The sequence below is a fragment of the Gymnogyps californianus genome, chromosome 2 (assembly GCF_018139145.2).
Source record: "Gymnogyps californianus isolate 813 chromosome 2, ASM1813914v2, whole genome shotgun sequence".
Classification (NCBI taxonomy): Eukaryota; Metazoa; Chordata; class Aves; order Accipitriformes; family Cathartidae; genus Gymnogyps; species Gymnogyps californianus.
Genome location: NC_059472.1, coordinates 104,895,636 through 104,917,699, shown reverse-complemented (window position 1 = coordinate 104,917,699; position 22,064 = coordinate 104,895,636). Strand labels below are relative to the sequence as shown.

Genomic DNA, 22,064 nt, shown 5'->3' with positions numbered 1-22,064 from the left:
AGTTTGGCCTCAGTACTTTAGAGGAAGTTTAGGAGTTTGCTCCATTACACAGTTAGATTCAGATAATTTGTAGCAGATATTTTAGATCATTAGGGAAAAAAAAGTCAATAGGATAAGAAACAACTATACATCCTGGATTTCCACTTGATTTACAGAGCCTCACATAGAAACTGTGGCAGATTACATTCCTATCTTGTGTCTTTTGCTTTGCATGCTTCCTTTATGATTTCAATGAGCTTCAAAGACAATGGGATTGTTTGTAGTTTTCTCAGTGTTTGCATTCTGTTTTATAATTGCACATCAATTGACTTCACACACGCATGGGGTAGACTAATCATTTTAATGAATCGAGTATTTTCCTTACTGCAAAACTGAAAAGTTATCTATTACATTAGTCCTTCATCAGTGTAACATATTTGTATCAACCACATCTGCTCTTATGGCACTTCTGTCAGTATCCTCTGTTTCCAAAAATGCAACTCTGGAAGAGCTGCAATAAATTCATAATGGTTGGTTCCGCACAGAGAATGGTCTTGCAAAAAATCTTACCTTTGTCTATATCTGTTGCAAGATCTTCACTCGAACTCTGGGTCTCTGCGTGCTTAACTATTAAAAAGAGGAGAGGGGGGGAAAGGAAATGTTCAAATGGAACAATACCACACACAAATCTGAAGGCAATCAAAGGTGAACACTTACCTTTTCTGCACTTCTCTTTAAGTACACCATCAAGTTTTCCCTGTTAAAATTAAATAATACTTATTTTTCATGCCATACATAGTTTGTAGAGCATCTACTCCTAATTAGCATGAAATCTAAATCAACATTTGAAAGGTCACGCTTCAGTTGGAAAATTTCTATCTCTTAAGGTGAATTGCTATGTTTAGTTACTCAATATCCCCAACAAACGTAATTTTACTATTTCAGTATCTCTATTACTAATAGCTTCCTTTTTTTCTCCCAGAAATACTAAAAGAAACTTCATCCAAAAGACCAGGAAAGTCTTACTTGTGCCTTCTTTAGCTCCTTTTCAAGCCTTTTCTTTTCAGTTTTCAGTTGTCTGAAGTCCTGTGTATGCTTTGTTGCAGCCTCTTCAAGAAAGAGAACCAAAATTCAAGTTAGAAACTACAATATGAGACAACTAATTTAAGTAATATTGGTCACCAGTTTGCAAATCAAATTACCAGGAAAAAAAATAGATAGTGTGAAATACAAATCTATTGAAGTTATATTTTGGCTCATTAAGAAAACAACTCATGCATACAAGTATGTCGTCTTCCACTGCATAATTACTGTTCTGAACTACTGAAATACATTTATTACTTTTCTCACATGCAAGAATGAAGAGTGAGTCATATTGTAATGATACTGTACTATACAACAATATACACCAAGTGAAAAAAGGGAATAAAATTAAGAATGAGATGCAATGTTTTTTTCATGGGTTTTATTCTCTTATTTAAAAGAGGGCTCTGGTTCAAAGATGAAAACACCATAGCCAACTGCATTAGAAAGATGTAGATAGCACTCAAGACTAATAAACAGAAAAGAGTACCTTATCTCTTAATGTCTAACAGACACCTGGGAAGAGTGCAGATGGGTGGGAATAAAGAGTACAGGGCAAGTAAGTGAGGACTGAATGTGAGGTTCCCAGGGAAATTCTCAAGCGAGAGAGATACTTGAGATCCTGAGAGATCAGCTTGGTGACTTATACACGGACAGCAAAGACAGATGGAACTTGCCTGCTGATCAGATCAGGTCACAGAAGACAGCATATAGAAAGAAAGAGCATTAAAAAGGCAGCTCAGGTGGTAGGTTGACAAAAAACAATCATGGGAAAATTTCAGATTGACAAAAGATACCAGGCTAAAAGACGGGGTCTGGGATATTTCATGAACACAGAAAAGAACAAAACAGATAAACCAGTCACTCAAATTGGACCTAACGCAAACTATCTCACAGTATTTTGTTCTAGCTCTGCCAGAATTTGAGTTTTTGGGGGCAAGAGGGTATAAAAACCTTGCTGCCACGTAATGGGACTCCAAAATGATCATCAAAATAAACACCCCGTACCTGTACTTTACAGTAGGATCTGGGGGCTTTCTAACACTAAGATAGAAATCACTCAGTTCATTGTACTTTAAACTGTGGTAAGCACAGCTGTAAGTGTGCCACAAATGAAAATATTTGCCTTGCCAACTAACATACAGCAAGTTAAGTATCAGAATGCTTTATGTGTATCTACCCTCTACTAGCAAAACAAGAAAAACACAGTGCTACAAGGCAAGTGCTTTATCTCTAGTTTAAAAGAAAACAAAAAACCAAAAAACAAACCAAAACCCAATTGCCAGAATATTTAAAAATCAGAAAACATGTCAGGATCACTATATCTTTAAATATGATTATAAACATGACTAGAAGAATCCTGCCAAGATTATAAGAACGCTGGAACACATGCCCTATGAAAACAGGCTCGTTGAACTAGACTTAATTAGCTTGAGAGGAAAAAAACCAACAAAAAAAAACTTCGAAGGGATCCAAGAGCAGCTTTCCTGTACCTACAAGGAGGTATCAAGAAGATGGAACAAGACTGTTCAGTGGTGCATGGTGGGAGGACAAGAGACATCAGGCATAAGTTGAAACAAGAGAGTTTCCAACTGGCTATAAGGAAAAGCTTTTTCACCATGAAGACAGTCATGCAGTGAATCAAGTTGCCTGGACAGGCTGGGCAGGCTCCATTCTTTGAGGTTTTCATGACCAGAAAGTTCCCTTCCAACTTCATTTACACCATGGGCCTAAGATACTCAACAGAAAACATTTTGCAGGAGGGCTGATGTAATTCAGAGACTAAGCACCACACACAGTACTGCCCTGCCTTGCTCCTTGGGGCCTCAGAGTTAGAAAGTTCCAATTACTTCTTTGGATAAAAAGGAATCAAGAGATGGAGTAGGACAACAGCACAGTAACACAATGTAGACAGTTACCTTCAAGTTTCTTCACTTTTGTTTCCAGTTTCTTTCTCCTGTTAAAAAGAAGGCATTAATACATCATTTTGGTATAGAATTATGTTGCATGAAAAGCCAGGAAAAAAAAATAAATCTAGCCATTTCAGAGAAAACACACTTCCTAGACCCAGGACCTGTGAGACCAATGTGTCCCTGAAGTTGAAAACTTAAATCAGTGGCATATTGCTGATATTCTCACACAAACAGCTGTATCTGTTACAGAGATAAGAGTTTGCTCTTAAGAGAGTCTGTCCACTAATCCAGGTACATAAATATACCTTCAGCTACAACTTGGAGTTACAAATGCAACCTGAGAAAACTGGCTTCTGGTTTTTGCAATTATATGACGTAATGCAGACAGGTTAGTTTTACTGCTTAAAAACAATTAAGCCTTGCTTACAATCAATAAGACCTAAGCAATGAGATAATCAGGAATAGCCTTCAGGATCACTTATGTCCCATAGCTTTTTGTTCAGAATATCCAGGTGTTTACTAAAGCCAAAACAAAACAAAAAAAATTATGCATCCTGAACAATTTTGACTTCAGCATTTCCAACCCTACCTTATATGTAAAACACACACAGAACTGGAAAATAAATTTTAAAAAGTAAACACTTCTATTATTTCCTTCTGTTAAATCCCAGTATCCCAGAAATGGTTTTTAAACTCTTGTGATAAGTAGAGGACACTGTTCTGACAAACACAAGCTACCAATGCTCACTGATCACTTTCATGAAGAAGAATACAGTTCATCCATTCCCCATATTAAAACTTGTATAATGGATTGAGATTTACAGCCTAAGCCTTTCTGGATGTGCAAGCTTTAATCATCATTTCAGACATTAACTGGAATACATTTGAAAACCCACTCAGAAACAGGATGACTGACCACTTTTGGCATGTTCAGTAGTCAAAGCATTTATAGACTGATATAAAAAGTAGTAGACTGATGCTCTTGGGCCTTCTCAGCCTGAACAGGTTCATACTTAACTCTCTCTATACTCAGATGATGGCTTTGACAGTCAAGCCATAGGTGAGTATTTCAGAAAAAAATCCGCATAAAACATCTTTGCAGCAAAAAAAAAGGGGGGGGGGGGGTGCCCTTTAAAAAATAGCAGGTACCGAACTTCTCTTTCTCTGTAGATTATCTTCTGACCAATGCACAGAAGTACTGCATCTACAACGTATGTGCATTGGAAGCAAGGATAGGAGACATGAGAGGACTACAGAGATGCTGTTCGCCACTGTAGGGAGAAGAGTTTTGCAGCCAAAGCTCAATTAGAGTTCAAGCCGGCCAGTACTCTGAAGGACAACAAAAAGGGCTTTTTAAAATATGTTAACAGCAAAAGGAGGATCAGAGACAACATTGGTCCATTACTGGATGAGGTCGGTGTCCTGGTTTCGGCTGGGACAGAGTTAACTTTCTTTTTAGTAGCTGGTACAGTGCTGCGTTTTGGATTTAGTGTGAGAATGATGTTGATAACACTCTGAGGTTTTAGTTGTTGCTAAGTAGCGCTTATCTTAAGCCAAGGACTTTCCAGTTTCCCATGCTCTGCCAGCAAGCAGGTGTGCAAGAAGCTGGGAGGGAGCAGAGCCGGGGCACCTGACCTGAACTAGCCAAAGGGGTATTCCATACCATTGAACGTCATGCCCAGTATATAAACAGGGGGGAGCTGGCCGGGCGGCGCGGATCGCGGTTCGGGAACTAACTGAGCATCGGTCAGCGGGTGGTGAGCAATTGCATTGTGCATCACTGGGGTTTTTTTCCTTCCTGCCCCCCCTCCTTTTTTTTTGTTGCATTCCTTTTTCATTACTATTATTATTATATTTCATTATTACTATTGTTAGTATTATATTTTACTTTAGTTATTAAACTGTTCTTATCTCAACCCACGAGTTTTACTTTTTTTCCTTTGCTTTCCTCCTCCTCACCCCACTGGGAGGGGGAGGAGGAGGGGGAAACGGCTGCATGGTGCTGAGTTGCTGACTGGGGTTAAACCAGGACAGGTTGGTCACCTAACAAATAGGGATGTAGACAACACAGAGACAATTAATGCCTTCTTTGTCTTTGTCACCGATGGTGGGCCCTGGGACCCCCAGAGCCCTGTGTTGGAAGACCGTAACTGGCGGGATGATAAACTCCCAGCCAACTCTGATCTTGTTCAAGACTTGCTGCTCTAGCTGGATGCACATAAGCGTAGCGGGCCTGAATGGGATTCATCCCAGGGTACTAAAAGAGCTGGCCAATGTTATCATGGGACCTCTCTCCATAATTTCTTCAACGGGCTTGGGAGTCGGGAGAGGTCCCAGTAGACTGGAAGCTGGCTAATGGTGTTCAAATTTTCAAGAAGGGTAAGAAGGAAGACCTTGGTATTACAGGCCTGTCAGTCTCACTCCAGTACCAGGTAAAATTATGGAGAAGGTTATTCTGGGAGTTATTGAAAACAGACACAACACGGTCATTGGTCATGGCCAGCACGGGTTCACGACAGGAAAGTCCTGTTTAACTAACTTAATTTCCTTTTATGATAAGGTCACCCATCTAGTTGACTAAGGGAAGCCAGTAGATGTGGGATTTTTTGGATTTTAGCAAATTTTGATACTGTATCTCACAGTATCCTTCTGGAAAAAATGTCCAGCATACAGCTAGACAAGTCCAGAATACATTGGGCAAGCAACTGGCTGAGGGGTCAGGCTCAAAGAGTTATAGTAAATGGGGTTACATCAGGCTGGCGGCCAGTCACCAGTGGGGTTCCCCAGGGCTCAATTTTAGGGCCAGTGCTCTTTAATGCTTTTATAAATGATCTGAATGCAGGAGTTGAATGCGTACGTTAAGTAAGTTTGCCGATGATATGAAATTTGGAGGAGCTATAGACTCCCTTGAGAGTAGAGAGGCCTTACAGAGAGATCCAGATAGACTAGAGAGCTGGGCAATCACCAACCATATGAAATTTAACAAGAGCAAGTGCCGGATTCTCCGCCTGGGATGGCGTAATCCTGGTTATACATACAAATTGGGGGACGAGAGGCTGGAGAGCAGCCCTGCAGAAAGAGATCTGGGGGTTTGGGTTAATGGCAAGTTGAATATGAGTCAACAGTGTTACTTGGCAGCCAAAAGGGTCAACTGTGTCCTGGAGTGCATCAAGCACAGCATAGCTAGCTGGTTGAGGGAGGTGACTGTCCCACTCTACACTGCACTGGTGAGGTGGCCCCACCTCAAGTACTGTGTGCAGTTTTGGGTGCCTCAATGTAAGAAGGACACCAAACTATTAGAGTGTGTCCAGAGGAGGATGACCAAGATGGTGAAAGGTCTTGAGGGCAAGACCTGTGACGAGCAGCTGAGGTCACTTGGTTTGTTCAGCTTAGAGAAGAAAAGGCTGAGGGGTGACCTCATCGCAGTCTACAACTTCCTCAAGGGGGGCAGCAGAGGGGGAGGTGCTGATCTCCTCTCTCTGGTGACCAGTGATAGGACACGAGGAAATGAAATCAAGCTGCATCAGCAGAAGTTCAGATTGGACATCAGGAAAAGGTTTTTCACTGAGAGGGTGGTTGGTCCCTGGAACAGGTTCCCCAGGGAAGCGGGGCATCAAGCCTGTCAGAGTTCAAGGAGCATCTGAATGATGCTCTTAGTCATATGGTTTAGTTTTAGGTAGTCCTTTCAGGAGCAAGGAGTTAGACTTTATGATCCTTATAGGTTCCTTTCAACTCGAGATAGAAATTCTATGATACAAACAACTATGAATCTGAATAACCAGACAGCCACTAAATGCCAACATTTAACATTGCAATGATATTTACAGACAAAACAGTTACTTTTACAGGTGCAGTAGTATGCTGACTAATTTCATCAACACAGAATTACATTAAGAAAGAAAATAGGCAGATGTAAAATCTGGTAATTCACAAAAAGCAAGGTTTGTACATGATGCATTTGGACAGAACTCCTCTTATGCTACGCAACTCAAGCTCCTATCTGATCTTTAAGATGCATGCACAACTGCAGCTGACAAAAAGCTATGCTAACAGAAGTTGCATTCAGAAACAGAATACATACAGTATTATAACCTACCCAAACTACAAAAAACATAATGTGGTTATATTTGTAATACTCAAAAGCTGAAAAATAGAAATACAAACAACAACTGTGTCTGTCATATTTATTTCATCCATCCTTAGAGAGAATGTGATCTTTTAATTTAAGTGAGCAACCTTACTTCTGGAACAGTCTAATGTTTTGAGTACTTCTTTCAAAGCTTGTCTGTAGGAGTGATTTCATACCTAAAACCTTCTTCGCAGTGGACATGTGTATTTGTCTCAAGTCATCACGCTTGTTATAAGCTCAGAATTGGGGAATTGCCATCCTTGTAAATATTCAGAACTCAACCAGACAAGGTCCTGAGCAACCTAACTTTGACACTGGCTCTGAATGGCAGATTGGACCAAAGGACTTGAAAGATAATTTTTGATGTAAATTATTTTACAGTAACTGTAGATTAACATTCATTTTATGAACAATTCACCAGAATTCTGCTTCTGAAGAAACTCAGCTCTCAAATTACTGAGCTCGTGTGACCTACTGCTTAAAATGGCCTCAACATTGAAGGTATAAAATAGCTATAGCATCACAGAATAGTTGAGGTTGGAAGGGACCTCTGGAAGTCATCTTGTCCAACCCACCCTGCTCAAGCAGGGCCACCTAGAGCTCACTGCCCAGGACCATGTCCACATGGCTTCTGAGTATCTCCAAGGATGGAGACTCCACCACCTCTCTGGGCAACCTGTGGCAGTACTCAGTCATCCTCACAGCAAAAAGAGTGCTTCCTGATGGTCACAGGGAACCTCCTGTGTTTCAGTTGGTGCCCACTGCCTCTGGTCCTGTCACTGGGCACCATGGAAAAGAGCCTGGCTCCCTCTTCTTTGTACCCTCCCTTCAGGTATTTATAGACATTGATAATATCACCTCCGAGCCTCCTCTTCTCCAGACTGAACAGTCCCAGCTCTCTCAGCCTTTCCTCATAGGAGAGATGCTCCAGTCCCTTAATCATCTTCGTGGTCCTTCACTGGACTCACTCCAGTATGTCCATGTCTCTCTTTTACTGGGGAGCCCAGAACTGGACACAGTACTCCAGGGGTGGCCTCACCAGTGCTGAGCAGAGGGGAAGGATCACCTCCCTCCGCCTGCTGGCAATACTTTCTCTAATGCAGCCCAGGATACCAGTAGCCGCCTTTGCCACAAGGGCACATCACTGGCTCATGTTCAACTTGGTGTCCACCAGGACGCCCAGGTCCTTTTCTGCCGAGCTGCTTTCCAGCTGGGTGGCCCCCAGCATATACTGGTGTGGGGGGTTGCTCCTCGCCAGGTGCAGGACTTTGCACTTCTCCTGGCTGAACTCCCTGAGGCTCCTGTCAGCCCATTTCTCCAGCCTGTCAAGCTCACGCTGGATGGCAGCACGCCCCTCTGGCCTATCAGCCACTCCTCCCAACTTTGTGTCATTGGCAGACTTGCTGAGGGTACGCTCTGCCCCATCTTGCAGATCTCTAATGAAGACATTAAACAGGACTGGGCCGAGTATGCGGCCCTCCTCTCCCCCCAGGGTACACTGCTAGTTACTGGCCTCCAACTAGACTTTGCACTGCTCATCACTGCCCTCAGGGCCCGGCCATTCAGCCCGTTGTCAGTCCACCTCACTGCCTGCTCATCCAGCCCCTACAGCAACAGCTTGAGGGGCTATGAGGCTCTTATGGGAGACAGTGTCAGAGGCCTTACTGAAGGCTGGGTAGACAGTAGCTAGTGCTCTCCCCTCATCTACCAGACACGTCAGTTCATCGTAGAAGTTTATCAAGTCGGTCAAGCATGCCTTCCCCTTGGTGAAGCCATGCTGACTACTCCTGAGGAGTTTCTTGTCCTTCATGTGCCTGGAAATGGTTTCCAGGATGAGCTGCTCCATCACCTTCCTCAGGGATCAAGGTGAGGCTGACTGGCCTGTAGCTCCATGTGTCCTCCTTCTTGAAGATATCAGTGACAGATAGGAGATAAGCGATCTATCTATATTGACACAGTATATTGCCAGCACATTAGGGTGGTCAGTTCCCTCTTAAGATGCAGTTAGCAATAGGGTAGCTGCTCTCTGCTGCTCTTAGATAGGATGATGTGCTAAAGATTCCTTTAAGCTCACAGGACATAGAGTACCTATATATGAAATAAGTGCAGTCTGGCAGAAGAAGTGACAACAGCAAGTGACAACAATGCTAGTCTGTTTGTAGAATCTTTTGGATAATAGTGGCTTGCTGCTGTGCTTTGAGTACCATATGTTTCACAAGCCATGTAAAGATACTAGGATATCTCATTTGAGAGATGCTTCAGTCCCTTAATCATCTCTGTGGCCCTTCATTGGACTCTCTCCAGTATGCCCATATTTCTCTTCTACAGAGGAGCCCAGAACTGGACACAGTACTCCAGGGGTGGCCTCACCAGTGCTGAGCAGAGGGGAAGGATCACCTCCCTCAACCTGCTGGTAACACCAGAATAGCTTAGGAACACCAAAGTTAAAAATGATAGCCAGTTTACAAGGAAGAAGTAAGGAGTCACCAGTGGGAGTCCCATTGGGATGTGTGCTGGAACACATCAGAAATAAAAGCTGACTACAAAAAACAGCAGAAGGGTCTTAGAATTCCAAGTGACTAGAGAGCAATCACTGGTGTTGATAAATGCAAAGTGATGCACATGGAGAAAAATAACCACAACTACAAATTCACAACACCCAGCTGTATATTAGCTGGTTCTCTTTTAAGAGCATAAGTACCTTTCCATACAATACTGAGAAGTCACAGTTCCCTGATACAGGTGATTTAGGGGCTAGGAGGATAACAGCATTAAAAAACAATTAGACAAATTCATGAGAGAGTCCATCAAGAACTGTAAGACATGATGCTCCAGGCAAGGAAGCCTTTGAGTGACTGGTTACTGGAAGAACAAACTTTGGGAATTATCAAGGCACAGCTTCACAATATTCGGTACTATGCCAGCAAAAATGGCTTCTGCATTTTTGGTGCCAAATCCCTCCTGCCCATCTCTTCCAAACATGGTGGACAGTTCAGGGCTTGCTGAGCTGTTTCTTTAAAAAGAATTATTTTAAGGACTGATTTTAAGTGCAGATCACTTTGGCAATATCATTTATATATTGGCCTCAGAGACTTATCAGCACAGTGGAAATGGACAGCAATAACAAAAAGCCAAGACTAAGAACCACTTAAAACTGGAGAAACTACAGCTGCTTCTCCAGTCTCATCCTGTTCTTAAAAACCTTCGCTAAACAACCACCAAAAGCCACTTCAAGACAGGATAATAAACTAATACTACCTTCCAGAGTGTTTGCTACAAAATTTAATACCATTCTCCCACCAACTCGCTGTTCTAAGAACCCATAAGCATAAAAATTTTAGCAAAATGGAAAGGTAAGGCACAAGACCAAGTTCTGGAAGAGGTAAGAAGTGGAAAGAAAGGTTGTGAAAAAAAGAAGCATCACTCACACAGCATCACTGTTTACTATTTCTTCTTTAATTTTAACATATTCCAGTTGACTCTCCCGATAAATCTTGAGAGAACTCTGTGGAGAAGGAAAGCACAGTTAAAATATGTCCTTACTGAGGGCAAAAAAAAAAAATAGATGGCAGACACTTTACCTATTCTAATGAAAACAGTGCATTGCCAAAAAAATATATTCAATGAGAGAACAAGCAAGTTGAAAAGTCAGGTTGTTATTCTTCTTTAAAGGCAAAAGTTGTAACAAACACACAAACAAATAAATCTATATCTGTCTATCTTTTGAGTATGTGCCTCCAACACCTACCTGGATAGGAACTCAAAGCTGAAGTCAAGAGCACAACTATTGTACACCATACACATAATCCTGCTTTTTCTGAAAAAGTGCCATCAGAACATCAGCTACTAATGCTTGCTGAGGGAAGAGGATTTAAAAAACAGTTCTAACATAGAAGAAAAACTAGGTACAGTGACAAGACAAATGTTAATATCCTACCTTGTACTGGCATGAAAAAACTACAAGAAAGAGGATGCGGTATTTTTTGCAGAAATAATAGTTAATGTCTAGAAAATACATTATATTTAGGCCATTTGAACAGTCAAAAGCTTTTCTTCTGTAGACTAAATCTCAGCTAAGGGATGGGAGAGAAATTAGGAATAAACTTAAGTAGCTAATAATGTAAAAGCATATGTTCAAAATGGTAACACAAGCAAAATCCTATTCTGCACAGATCCTCTTTGCACTTTTTTAGTAGTACAAGTTCTAGAGAGTTCAGTAATCTAAAAAGATCAGACCAGAAAACCAAAGGAATTTGAATGTATCTCCTTCCTTCCTAAATAAGGAAATAAAACCCAAATAGTCTGACCAAAAATCATAGGAACTACAAAAGCCTGAACTTTTTGCCTATCTGAAACCTGCTGCCATTTAATTAATTTCATCTAAAACCAGAGCTGTCTGTCCCAATGAGCTGGAAATAACAACTGGGCTCATTAAAGCCTGCTTCCTTAAGATGAGCATTAAATACATACATTTCCTTCAACAGAAGAAGTGCAAGTTATTTAAACCTTACAAGCACACCTTTTTCTCTTCCAACTCTGCTTTCAAGGAACCCAACTCTTCCTGGCACTTTTCCAGAGGCAGGATTTTCTGTAGCATCTGCTCCACTTGGCAACGAAGAGCAGAGATCTCTCTGAAATGGGAAGTGTAATTAAAAAAAAAAAGTTGCCAAAAACCATGGGTGCTTTCAGACTCAATGTTCTGATTCTTCAGGCAAGTGTCTGAGTATTTTGCTTTCCCCCCATGGAAAAATGCTGTGAGAGATACCCAAAGGCTTTTAAGAGTCTAAGCGTTCTCATTTTTCCATCCAACATTTTACATTCAAAGAAAATTCAAGATCTGGTTTAAAAACATTGAACTGAGCCTAAAGCTAGATGCAAGCAGATGGCATGCGCCACACAGGAGTACTGCCCAGCTGCCTACACTGAACTGCCAGGAATAAGTGTCTCTACATAGGTAGCGCTGTGAAATAAGAGCAGAGTCCAACTGCAGGATTTTTCAGCAGGCAGGATGGACTCCGTAAAGATTATATGCTGCCTCTTCCTCTATAATCAAATAAAGTAAGCAAGGGCACACAGCCACAACTCTAAGAAAAAATGCTTCATACAAATACGGCCGCCCCAAATACGCTTACATTTGACCACCACCAAAAGATGAGCTCTGTATCTCCACTTGGTCACTTTAGACTCTTATGTAACACAGGGCCAGGAAAGAATTTCACACAGGTATTGTAGAAGAAGGACAGACTTCTCTCCTCATCAAGGGTATCTTTGCTAACTATGGCCTAGGAAGCATGGTAAAAGAAAGGACCATATTAAAAGCTCAGCCTATACCCAGGGGTGTTGCTGTTACAGTGTCAGACTCCTAAAACTGTCCAAAACACAGAGAACACAGCATCTTTAGTAAACAGTTTAAATCAAACTTACCGTTCAGCAAATTGAAGCTGTAATCTCTTGTTAAGGTAGAAATTAAAAAGTTTATCAAACATCTTTAAGTATATTTCAATCCAATCGCCACTTGCAAAGAAACATCCAATAAAGACTTCCACCCAAAAAACATAGGACTTGCAGAACTAAGTGTTTAATTGAAACATTTCAATACATTTGAAGTGAATAAGCAGAGCTTCTTCTGTCACTTGAAAAAACTTGAGTCATTCTCAGCAACGCAGACTTCAAATAGTCCATATTAAGCCATATATTAGACACAGCCAGATCTTAAATGGATAGTTTTAATTCCAAAGCCCTATTTGCTTTACAAAGCCTATCCAGTCTGTTCTTTACTAGAGGCATCATCTCTTAACTTAAACCTTAAATAAAAAACCTCAAGCCCTCTTTAAGAAATGTTGATATACTAATTCTGTAAGAACACTAATAGAAAAGTAAAGGATATCAGTGCATTTCTGTTGATACTCTGTCAGCAAACGACTGCAAGAAAAAAAAAAAGACATTACTCATTTTCTCACCTGATTCTGACAATCATGTCTTAGGATAACTTTCCTTTATAGAAATAAAGAAAGTGTAAGATTGGTTTACATTTTCTGATAGTAGTCAATATAACCCTTTTGTTTCATTAAGCCATTCAAACCTCAAATCAGGCTGCTTTAAAATAGAAAAAAAACCCACCAACTGGCAATTACATTAATTTGTAGCCATTAACTATTTGCAGCTTTAAAAAAAAAGAAATTATTTAGGTAAAGAACACTATATATAATAAAAAAAATATACGTATAGTCACAAAATCATATCCTAGTTCCCAAACACATAAATGTAAGAAAAATAGTTCAAAAGGCCCTAAAAGGCTTTAGTCTTTACACTATTCTCCTAGCAGCCATAAGAGGGTAACACTTACTCTGATCCAAGGTGTACAGTGGGCCACGGGACAGCACCAAGGAAAGCTATTCTCTCCTTTCCTCAAATGTTATGGTTTTTAAGAATGGAGAGAAGAAAGGACAAGAAAGAGAAGTACTGTGGCAGTTACTCCAATACAGAGAGGGCCGCATTACTTTCTCTTGCAACAGTTAAGAGTAATCAAGGAAGGCAAAAAAGAAAGGGGCTGAGCTGCAAGTAGTTAAAGGAGAGGTAATTCCCACAAGAACTGTATGCACTGGCAGAGAGAAGAGGGAAACAAAGTTTGGAGGTAGGAAAAGGAATCTATGGACACAAAGTAAAGGAACTTTGAAGAAACGGGTCCCAGTTAAGACAGTGAGGGCTCTCTTAAATACTTTTTGGTAACCTGAATGCAGGACTGGAATCCAGATTTACTAAAGCCAGATTGACAGGTATCTGGGAAAGGGTAATAAGGAGAAATAAACCATTACAATTAGGAGACATAGCAAGGATATTAGGCCATAGTATGGAGGTATACATAACTTATCTCGATACATTATTCCATACAATCATATGTTGATGGTTATTGAGAAGAAGCGGAAGCAATCACAGAAGAGAAAGCAAACTATGAGAAGCATTTTACAACCGTACTGTTCTGACGTATGTTCGGCCTCACTTTTCATATTCTGATATTTAATCCCAACAGCATTTCACACTTTAATGCTCGGACTAAATTCTGTTGGAACGGTTCGTATACACCCGTGCTCGACTTTTGTTCTCATACTATGTTCTTCACAACAGATAAAATGAAATAAATCTCTTCAAAGACCTCCTTCTGCTAGTATTCATAATAATATATAAGCTATTATAGCTACACAAAATAGCCCTGTTTCACTACCGTTACACACAGATGTTTTAGGGCATAAATTAAAGAAGTCATGCAGTCTAGATTTAGGATCTGTTCGTGAAGAAGTTACTTTCATTTTGAGGAGAATTTAGTTTTGCGCATTAACGAATATCTACATTCCACAAAACATATTTGCTGCATTGCTTTAAGAACTTCAGAACAACAAAAACCAAACCAAAAAAAAAAAACACTTGTGCAATTGTACTTACTCTCCATCAATCATTTTTTGCTTCAGTGCAATTAATGCGGCTACATATTCATTTATATTCTGTAAGGAAGAGTCTCAAGTTGGTAAACAAGTTTCACCCCAAAAACCAGTACTATACACTGTAAATAACCCCTGAACTGATTGCTAATATTCTACACAATACAATAATCTGTCTTCTTTTTTTCAGTTCTCTTAGTGAACAAGTTACTAATTCACCAAAAATACATTCATACCAATACATATAGAGAATGCAGGCTCCATAAGAAAGTATGCATACTTAGATGAGGCTTTACTACAAAAGCTCTTCAAACTTTCCCTTTGCAGTAGATTATATACTAAAATGCCCATAACGCTTTCTCTCAAAATCAAATTAAGCTTTGGCAGAATAACACCAATAAACGGCATCTAGCTCATTTGAGCCTACAGATTTCCCAGATTCTCAATCCCTACTCATTCTAAGCGTGTCCGAAGACCTCCTCCGCCCTCTGAACTCTCACCACGGCCTTCCCCTCATTTAAAGGGGAAACAAACATTGCCCAAAGCGTTATACTATAGAACTCCACGCTCGCTTAAGAGCGCTGAAGAAAGGAGATGAACGATGACACTCCTTCCACCGCACCGAAGCGAACTCAAAAGGATACGCCTAGAAACGCACTAGCAGATCCCGCTAGGCACGCCGCAGAGACACGAGCCACTTTTCCGCATTTCGCCCGGCTAAGGCTCGCCACTGCTGCTCCTTCTACAGAACCCGCTTGCCACATTCGCTGCCCGAGCTCCCGCTGCACCGGGAACGGTGACTGCGGCACCCAGCGCTTCCCACCCGCCAGCCGCCCGGCGTAGCCCCACGGTCGCGTCCTTAAGCAAAAACCCCGCCCCAGGCGCTCCAGCCCCACAGGGACGGCGGCCCGCTGCTACCTGCTGGAGAACACCGCAGTTCGCGCAGGCCGCGGCGGCGGCTGCAGTCCCGGCCGGCGGCGGCGGTGTCTCTCCAGGCATCATGGTGACCGCCGCGCCCCACGCCGGCCCCGCTGCCCGGCAGCGCCCCGCGCAGCCACGCGCGCCCCTCCGCCCAGCCCCGACAGCGGCGCGGGGGCGCGGCCCAAGCTGCCTCACGCGCCGCGCCACCGCCTCAGCAAGGACCCAGCTCGCCTTCGCCTCCTCGAGGGCGACCCCGCCGCTGCCTGACTGGCGGCCGCGGAAAAGACGGCAGAAGGCGCTCTCTGCAGAGGCCGAGCGTTGAAAGCGCCCGCTGAACGCCGTCTTGACCCACGGAAAGGAACGACTGCTCCCGCGTGTGCGAGTAGTATTTTTTTTTTTAATGCACGGGCACTTCTGAGGGGCGCCGCTGCGGCCCCGGCGCAGGCGCAGGCGCGGGCGAGGGTAGCTTTTCTTGCCTGGCGCGAGAGGCTGGACGGGGCCGCTGCTGGGGCGGGGCGTCCAGGGGGCGGGGCGCGCGGGGGGGCGGTGCCTGCGCGCTCGGCTGCCCCGCCCTCTCCCCTTGCGGTCCGGGGCGGGGGCGGGCGTAGCCGCTGAGCGGCAGCGCGGCGGCGGAGCGGAGCGGGGCGGGGCGGGGCGGGGCGGGGCCGAGCTCCGCGGGAGCCGGGATCGCCGGGGCTGTGTCCCCGGTGAGCCGAGCCGAACCGCCCTTGCTGCCCTCCCTCCGCTGCGCCGCTGGCTGCTGGCGGGCTAGAGCTGCCGCCTAGACATGGCCATCCTTGGCTGTTGCAGTTCCCTGCCATATGCAGAACCAGTTCTTAAAATGGCAGCATGCCAGTTCAGCTCACTCAGCGTCTTGTAGCAGCCTGCTATTCATGGCAAGAGATCAAGCTTTTCATTTCATCCAAGCATACATAAAGAGATTTTGAAGGGCAGTATTTAGCACCATTTACTATCATGGCTGCCTGCATCTACCACTTACACAACATCCTTATATAGGGAGCGAGCTAGAAGACTTCCTGCGTTGCAGGCCATACTTTCGATGGCTTAGAGAAACAGAAGGTAGTAACTGCTGACTGTGTTGTTCCGCACTGTGCTACTGTTGAGGTATGGTCCCATTGCATTATTTCCGTAGTAATCATTCAGTATCTAGTACACAGGATAGATGGTTGCACACAGTGTGTGCAACCCACACTTTGTGGGTTTTTCTGTATTCAGTTCATGCTGTTGGACTTTATTTACTGAATGCTGTTTCCAACGTTGCTGCTGCTTACACAACTTTTAGTCTACCTGAAACTTTCTCTGGCTCACAGTTTATCCAGGTATTTCAAATTGCTTTTTCACTCTTGTCTTCCTAGTTGTTTGTACACATTCCTCTGGGGAGTCACTATTCATCTCTAGATCTGCAGAGCCATGTTAAATCTTCCTTCTCCTAACAATAGTGCATATAGCTGCATGGTGAACTGGACCTTGATTAAGACATTGAAACTTGCAACTCCTGTATAAGTGCTCTCTGATCAAACAATATTTCAGGCTTTCTCAATCTTTCTACTTTGAGAGCTTTACAACAATATAATAAAATACTCATTAGAGTAGGAGTAGAGTTTAAGCGATGGTGTCACTGGAATGAATCACTCCCCGTGGGGTGAGTAAATTTCCTGTGTGTAGTGCCCTTCCTAGGGAATGGAGCTAAGCGCTACTTATTTTAGATATGAGAGGTTGGGGCCATGGTTAGGTCAGGTAACAAGGCACTTTATTACGTGAGATAGATAGTTAAGGGCAGGGTTCTGCATAAAGAAACCGTGCTCTATCAGAAAGAAGTGAATAGATAAGATGTTTTTCACAAGAGTTCAGTGTTTCTTGCAACCATTCATGCTTAAGTGAAAATGTTATCCTCAAAATTCTGTTTTAACACTGAAGATGCCCAAATTTTCCAGTTGTTTATACTTCTATAAAAGCTCATAAGTTTCAATGCTTCAGACTCTGAATACATGCAGAACTAGGCAAGTAAACTTATGAAAATTCAGTATTGCCATTTTATTTTTTATGTTAAGTTCCCATTCCTTGATAAGAAAAAAATATTTTAAAATTCTGTTTTAACACAGCTTACAAAAACTAGTTATTAAAAGCATTTCCTGCAAAAAATTAAGAGATTTTAAAATTTAAAACAAAGACTATGAAAAAATACTGTAAACTATATGCTTTTTTTTAGTTGCACTTAACTTGATTAGGCCAGGAAGAAGAAAGACAGTAGGGCTTGGAGTTCCGAAGTTCTGCTTCATTATATCTCAAGTGATGAGCACATCAGAGTTCAGAGAGGATGCATGGGGATGGGAGGGCACTAGGAAGGGCAGACAGAATCTAGAAGGGGAGGGTTACAAATCTGGAATTTAAAAAGCCCTGTGAGTTCAACGGTAGACTTATACAGGGCTAAGATGTGTGTGCCATGAGGTCTGAGTCACAGAGACTTTAGTCTCTTTTGTTGAGGATAAAACAGAAAATTGGCTACTGTTGATAGCTGTGAATCTCCTCATTGCTGAATGGGGCCATTTAAAAAGAATGAAACGATGCCTGCAGGGTTATTGTGTTTATTTAGCAGAACTGAGCAGCACATAAACATGATTTCTTTACTGTTGCTCATAGAGACAACATAAACTGTCCTTCCTGTTTCTCGTGAATGAAGAACAGAAAGAATCAGGCACTGATGTTCCCAAAGAAGCTCTGTGCAAACAACACTCAGGTGGTCATTCATAGCAGAAAAGTGTCATCCTCTCACCACCAGTAACTGAAGGCAATATTGATGATAGGTGCAATTAGAGAGGCTCTGCAGAGGAAATGAAGATGCCTAACTATCTTCACAGCTTGTCAATGTGACAGCACCATGGTCTCTGGCAGTCTCAGCTTTATAGCAGAAAAGTTTATTAACTATAGTAAGCGTGAAAGAAACTTGTATTAATCCACACCATAGTTTTATTCCACATAGTCCCCAGAGAGCTCTTGCGTAAACAAAGACTTAAAGGACTGGATGATGTTTGAGATGTCATTGGATTTAGTGTTTGAAGCATCCTAACGCAGTCTCCAGTTGGGACAAACTTAAGGCTGATTTTCAGCCTTAGTTTATTAATTGGAGAAATTATTAGTCACTGTCATTACTCATGAATAATACCAGTTTCTTTTTTTTTTTTTACATTAGTGAAGAACTCTTGAGTATGAAGTTCTATTTCATTTAAAAAAATGCGTAAGTGCTGAAAGAAAGCAGTAGAGAAGTCCTACCATTTACATAAAATCAAGACATGAAATAGCAGAATGAAGCAGCCAGAAACACGTGCTGCTAGCCAGAAATAGCAGTCAGAGGTTAGAACATCATATTATGAGCAAATCAAAACCAAAAAATCTGCATGTTGGATTTCAAGCACCTTTGACTCAAAGGTGCTTGACTGATAGGAGGTAGCTCCTTGTAGAGGGAGGCAGTCCTGAAGGGCAAAGGACTCCAGGAGGGCTGGACATTCTTCAAGAACGAAATCTTAAAGGCACAGGAGCAGGCCGTCCCCATGTGCCAAAAGACAAGCTGGCAGGGAAGAAGACTGGCCTGGCTGAACAGAGAGCTTTTGCTGGAACTCAGGAAAAAAAAAGAGAATTTATAACCTTTGGAAGAAGGGGCAGGCAACTCAGGAGGACTACAAAGATGTCGTGAGGTTATGCAGGGAGAAAATTAGAAGGGCCAAAGCCAAATTAGAACTTAATTTGGCTACTGCGGTAAAAGACAATAAAAATGTTTCTATAAATACATTAGCAACAAAAGGAAGGCTGAGGAGAATCTCCGTCCTTTATTGGATGTTTCCCTTTATGGGAAACATAGATAACATTTCCCCTTTGTGGGAAACATAGTGACAAAGGATGAGGAGAAGGATGAGGTACTTAATGCCTTCTTTGCTTCAGTCTTGGGAACCCCAATTGTTCTCCAAGTACCCAGCCCCCTGAGCTGGAAGACAGGGATGGGGAGCAGAATGAAGCCCGCATAATCCAAGGGGAACTGGTTAGCGACCTGCTACACCACTTAGATACACACAAGTCTATGGGGCCAGATGACATCCACCCAAGGGTACTGAGGGAGCTGGTGGAAGTGTGCACCAAGCCACTTTCCATCATTTATCAGCAGTCCTGGCTAACCGGGGAGGTCCCAGTTGACTGGAGGTTAGCAAACGTGATGCCCATCTACAAGAAGGGCCGGAAGGAGCCTGGGAAGGTTATGGAGCAGATCATCTAGAGTGCCATCACACGGCGGCACATACAGGACAACCAGGTGATCAGGCCCAGTCAGCACGAGTTTATGAAAGGCAGATCCTGCTTGACTAACCTGATCTCCTTCTATGACCAGATGACCCACTTAGTGGATGAGGGAAAGGCTGTGGGTGTTGTTTACCAGGACTTTAGTAAAGCCTTTGACACTGTTTCCCACAGCATTCTCCTGGAGAAACTGGCTGCTCATGGCTTGGACAGGCATACTCTTTGCTGGGTAAAAAACTGACTGGATGGCTGGGCCCAAAGAGTAGTGGTGAATGGAGTTAAATCCAGGTGGCGGCCGGTCACGAGTGGTGTTCCCCAGGGCTCAGTATTGGGGCCAGTTCTTTTTAATATCTTTATCAATGATCTGGATGAGGGGATCGAGTGCACTCTCAGTAAGTTTGCAGAGGACACCAAGTTGGGTGGGAGTGTTGATCTGCTTGAGGGTAGAAAGGCTCTACAGAGGGATCTGGACAGGCTGGATTGATGGGCTGAGGCCAATTGTATGAGGTTCAATAAGGCTAAGTGCCGGGTCCTGCACTTGGGTCACAACAACCCCATGCAATGCTACAGGCTTGGGGAAGAGTGGCTGGAAAGCTGCCTGGTGGAAAAGGAGCTGGGGGTGTTGGTCAACAGCCAGCTGAATATGAGCCGGCAGTGTGCCCAGGTGGCCAAGAAGGCTGATAGCATCCTGGCTTGTATCAGAAATAGTGTGGCCAGCAGGACTAGGGAAGTGATCGTCCCTTTGTACTCAGCACTGGTGAGACTGCACCTCGAATATTGTGTTCCATTTTGGGCCCCTCCCTACAAGAAAGACATTGAGGTGCTGGAGCATGTCCAAAGAAGGGCAACGAAGCTGGTGAAGGGTCTAGAGAACAAGTCCTATGAGGAGTGGCTGAGGGAACTGGGGTTGTTTAGTCTGGAGAAAAGGAGGCTCAGGGGAGACCTTGTCACTCTCTACAACTACCTGAAAGGAGGTTGTAGCGAGGTGGGTGTCAGTCTCTTTTCCCAAGTAACAACCAATAGGACAAGAGGAAATGGTCTCAAGTTGTGCTAGGGGAGGTTTAGATTGGATATTAGGAAAAATTTCTTCACCGAAAGGGTTATCAAGCATTGGAACAGGCTGGCCAGGGAAGTGGTTGAGTCACCATCCCTGGAGGTATTTAAAAGACCTGTACACATGGCACTTAGGTAAATGGTTTAGTGTTGGAATTGGCACTGCTAGGTTAATGGTTGGACTCGGTGATCTTAAAGGTCTTTTCCAACCTAAATGATTCTATTATTCTATTCTAAATTAGGCCAGCAGACTCCAGACTGCTCCTGTCTTGGGTTCTGTGCAAGGAAGTAGAAACTGTTTCAATATACTGTGTCACCCATACCTTCTTCCTAGATAGTTTTAGGGTTTCATCAAAGTGAAGTTAATGAAAGACTCCTGCTTATTTCAGTGGGTATTGGTCCTTGCATGTTACACTTCTGCTTTGTAGTTTTCTGGAGGAATAGCTCTAAAAGTGGAACATTTCAAATAACTAGAATATTTTCAACCAACAAATTGCGGGGTTTTATAGACTAAGTCAGTTCAAATTCTCTTGGCAAACAGAAAATTTTCCCACAATAAGGCTTCAGTTACGTGTTATTCCTGGGTTAAATACTTTCATTAGTAGGCAAGGAAGCCCATATTCTTTTATAAATATTTTTAAGAAAATAGAAAAGAAAATATTCAAACTGTGTTATGTAAGCCGCAAAATTATTTATTTAGTAAGTGTTTTGAAAGATAATTGATTTCATAGTTGGAATCTTGGTTTTGTTTCAGTATTCACAGCCAGTGCTCTGATGCCAATGAATATGTATTGACTATGCTACAAATCTTTTCAGCAATAGCAAGAAAATAAACATTAAAAGTGGATTGATTTAGTCAGTGTTTTGAATTGCAGTTGTTTTGTACTTAGAACTTGGGGTTTGTTTCAGTCCTGTCATAGCTAAGTTATAATAATGCTTATTATTTACAATTGGCATTCAACAGATACCTATCATTGTGTCTTGGGTTTGTGTGGCAAGGTTTTGGTGGGAGGGGGTGCTGCAGGGATGGCTTTTGTGAGAAGAGACCAGAAGCTGCCCCCATGTCTGACAGAGCCAGTTCCCAGCTGGCTCCAAGATGGACCCACCGCTGGCCAAAGCTGAGCCCAGGGTGATGCCCCTGTGATGATAACATATTTAAGAAGGGGAAAAAATGCTGCACAGCAGCTGTGAGACAGAGGAGTGAGAATATGTGAGAGAAACAACTCTGCAGACACCAAGGTCAGT

At 42.7% G+C, this 22,064-nt stretch overlaps 1 protein-coding gene across 1 annotated transcript in view; it reads right to left on the bottom strand.

Moving 5' to 3' along the window:
* ICE1 (interactor of little elongation complex ELL subunit 1) overlaps positions 1 to 15,542 on the bottom strand; it is a 38,869-nt gene extending 23,327 nt beyond the window's left edge. Inside the window, exons 1-10 of the mRNA XM_050890902.1 lie at positions 15,459 to 15,542; positions 14,545 to 14,603; positions 12,992 to 13,026; positions 12,529 to 12,547; positions 11,624 to 11,735; positions 10,533 to 10,609; positions 2,982 to 3,019; positions 1,006 to 1,088; positions 697 to 736; positions 550 to 606 (exon numbers count right to left, since the gene is read on the bottom strand). Of these exons, the coding sequence (XP_050746859.1) occupies positions 550 to 606; positions 697 to 736; positions 1,006 to 1,088; positions 2,982 to 3,019; positions 10,533 to 10,609; positions 11,624 to 11,735; positions 12,529 to 12,547; positions 12,992 to 13,026; positions 14,545 to 14,603; positions 15,459 to 15,542 (604 nt within the window). The remainder of the gene's footprint in view (positions 1 to 549; positions 607 to 696; positions 737 to 1,005; positions 1,089 to 2,981; positions 3,020 to 10,532; positions 10,610 to 11,623; positions 11,736 to 12,528; positions 12,548 to 12,991; positions 13,027 to 14,544; positions 14,604 to 15,458) is intronic.
* Positions 15,543 to 22,064: the final 6,522 nt, after the last annotated feature.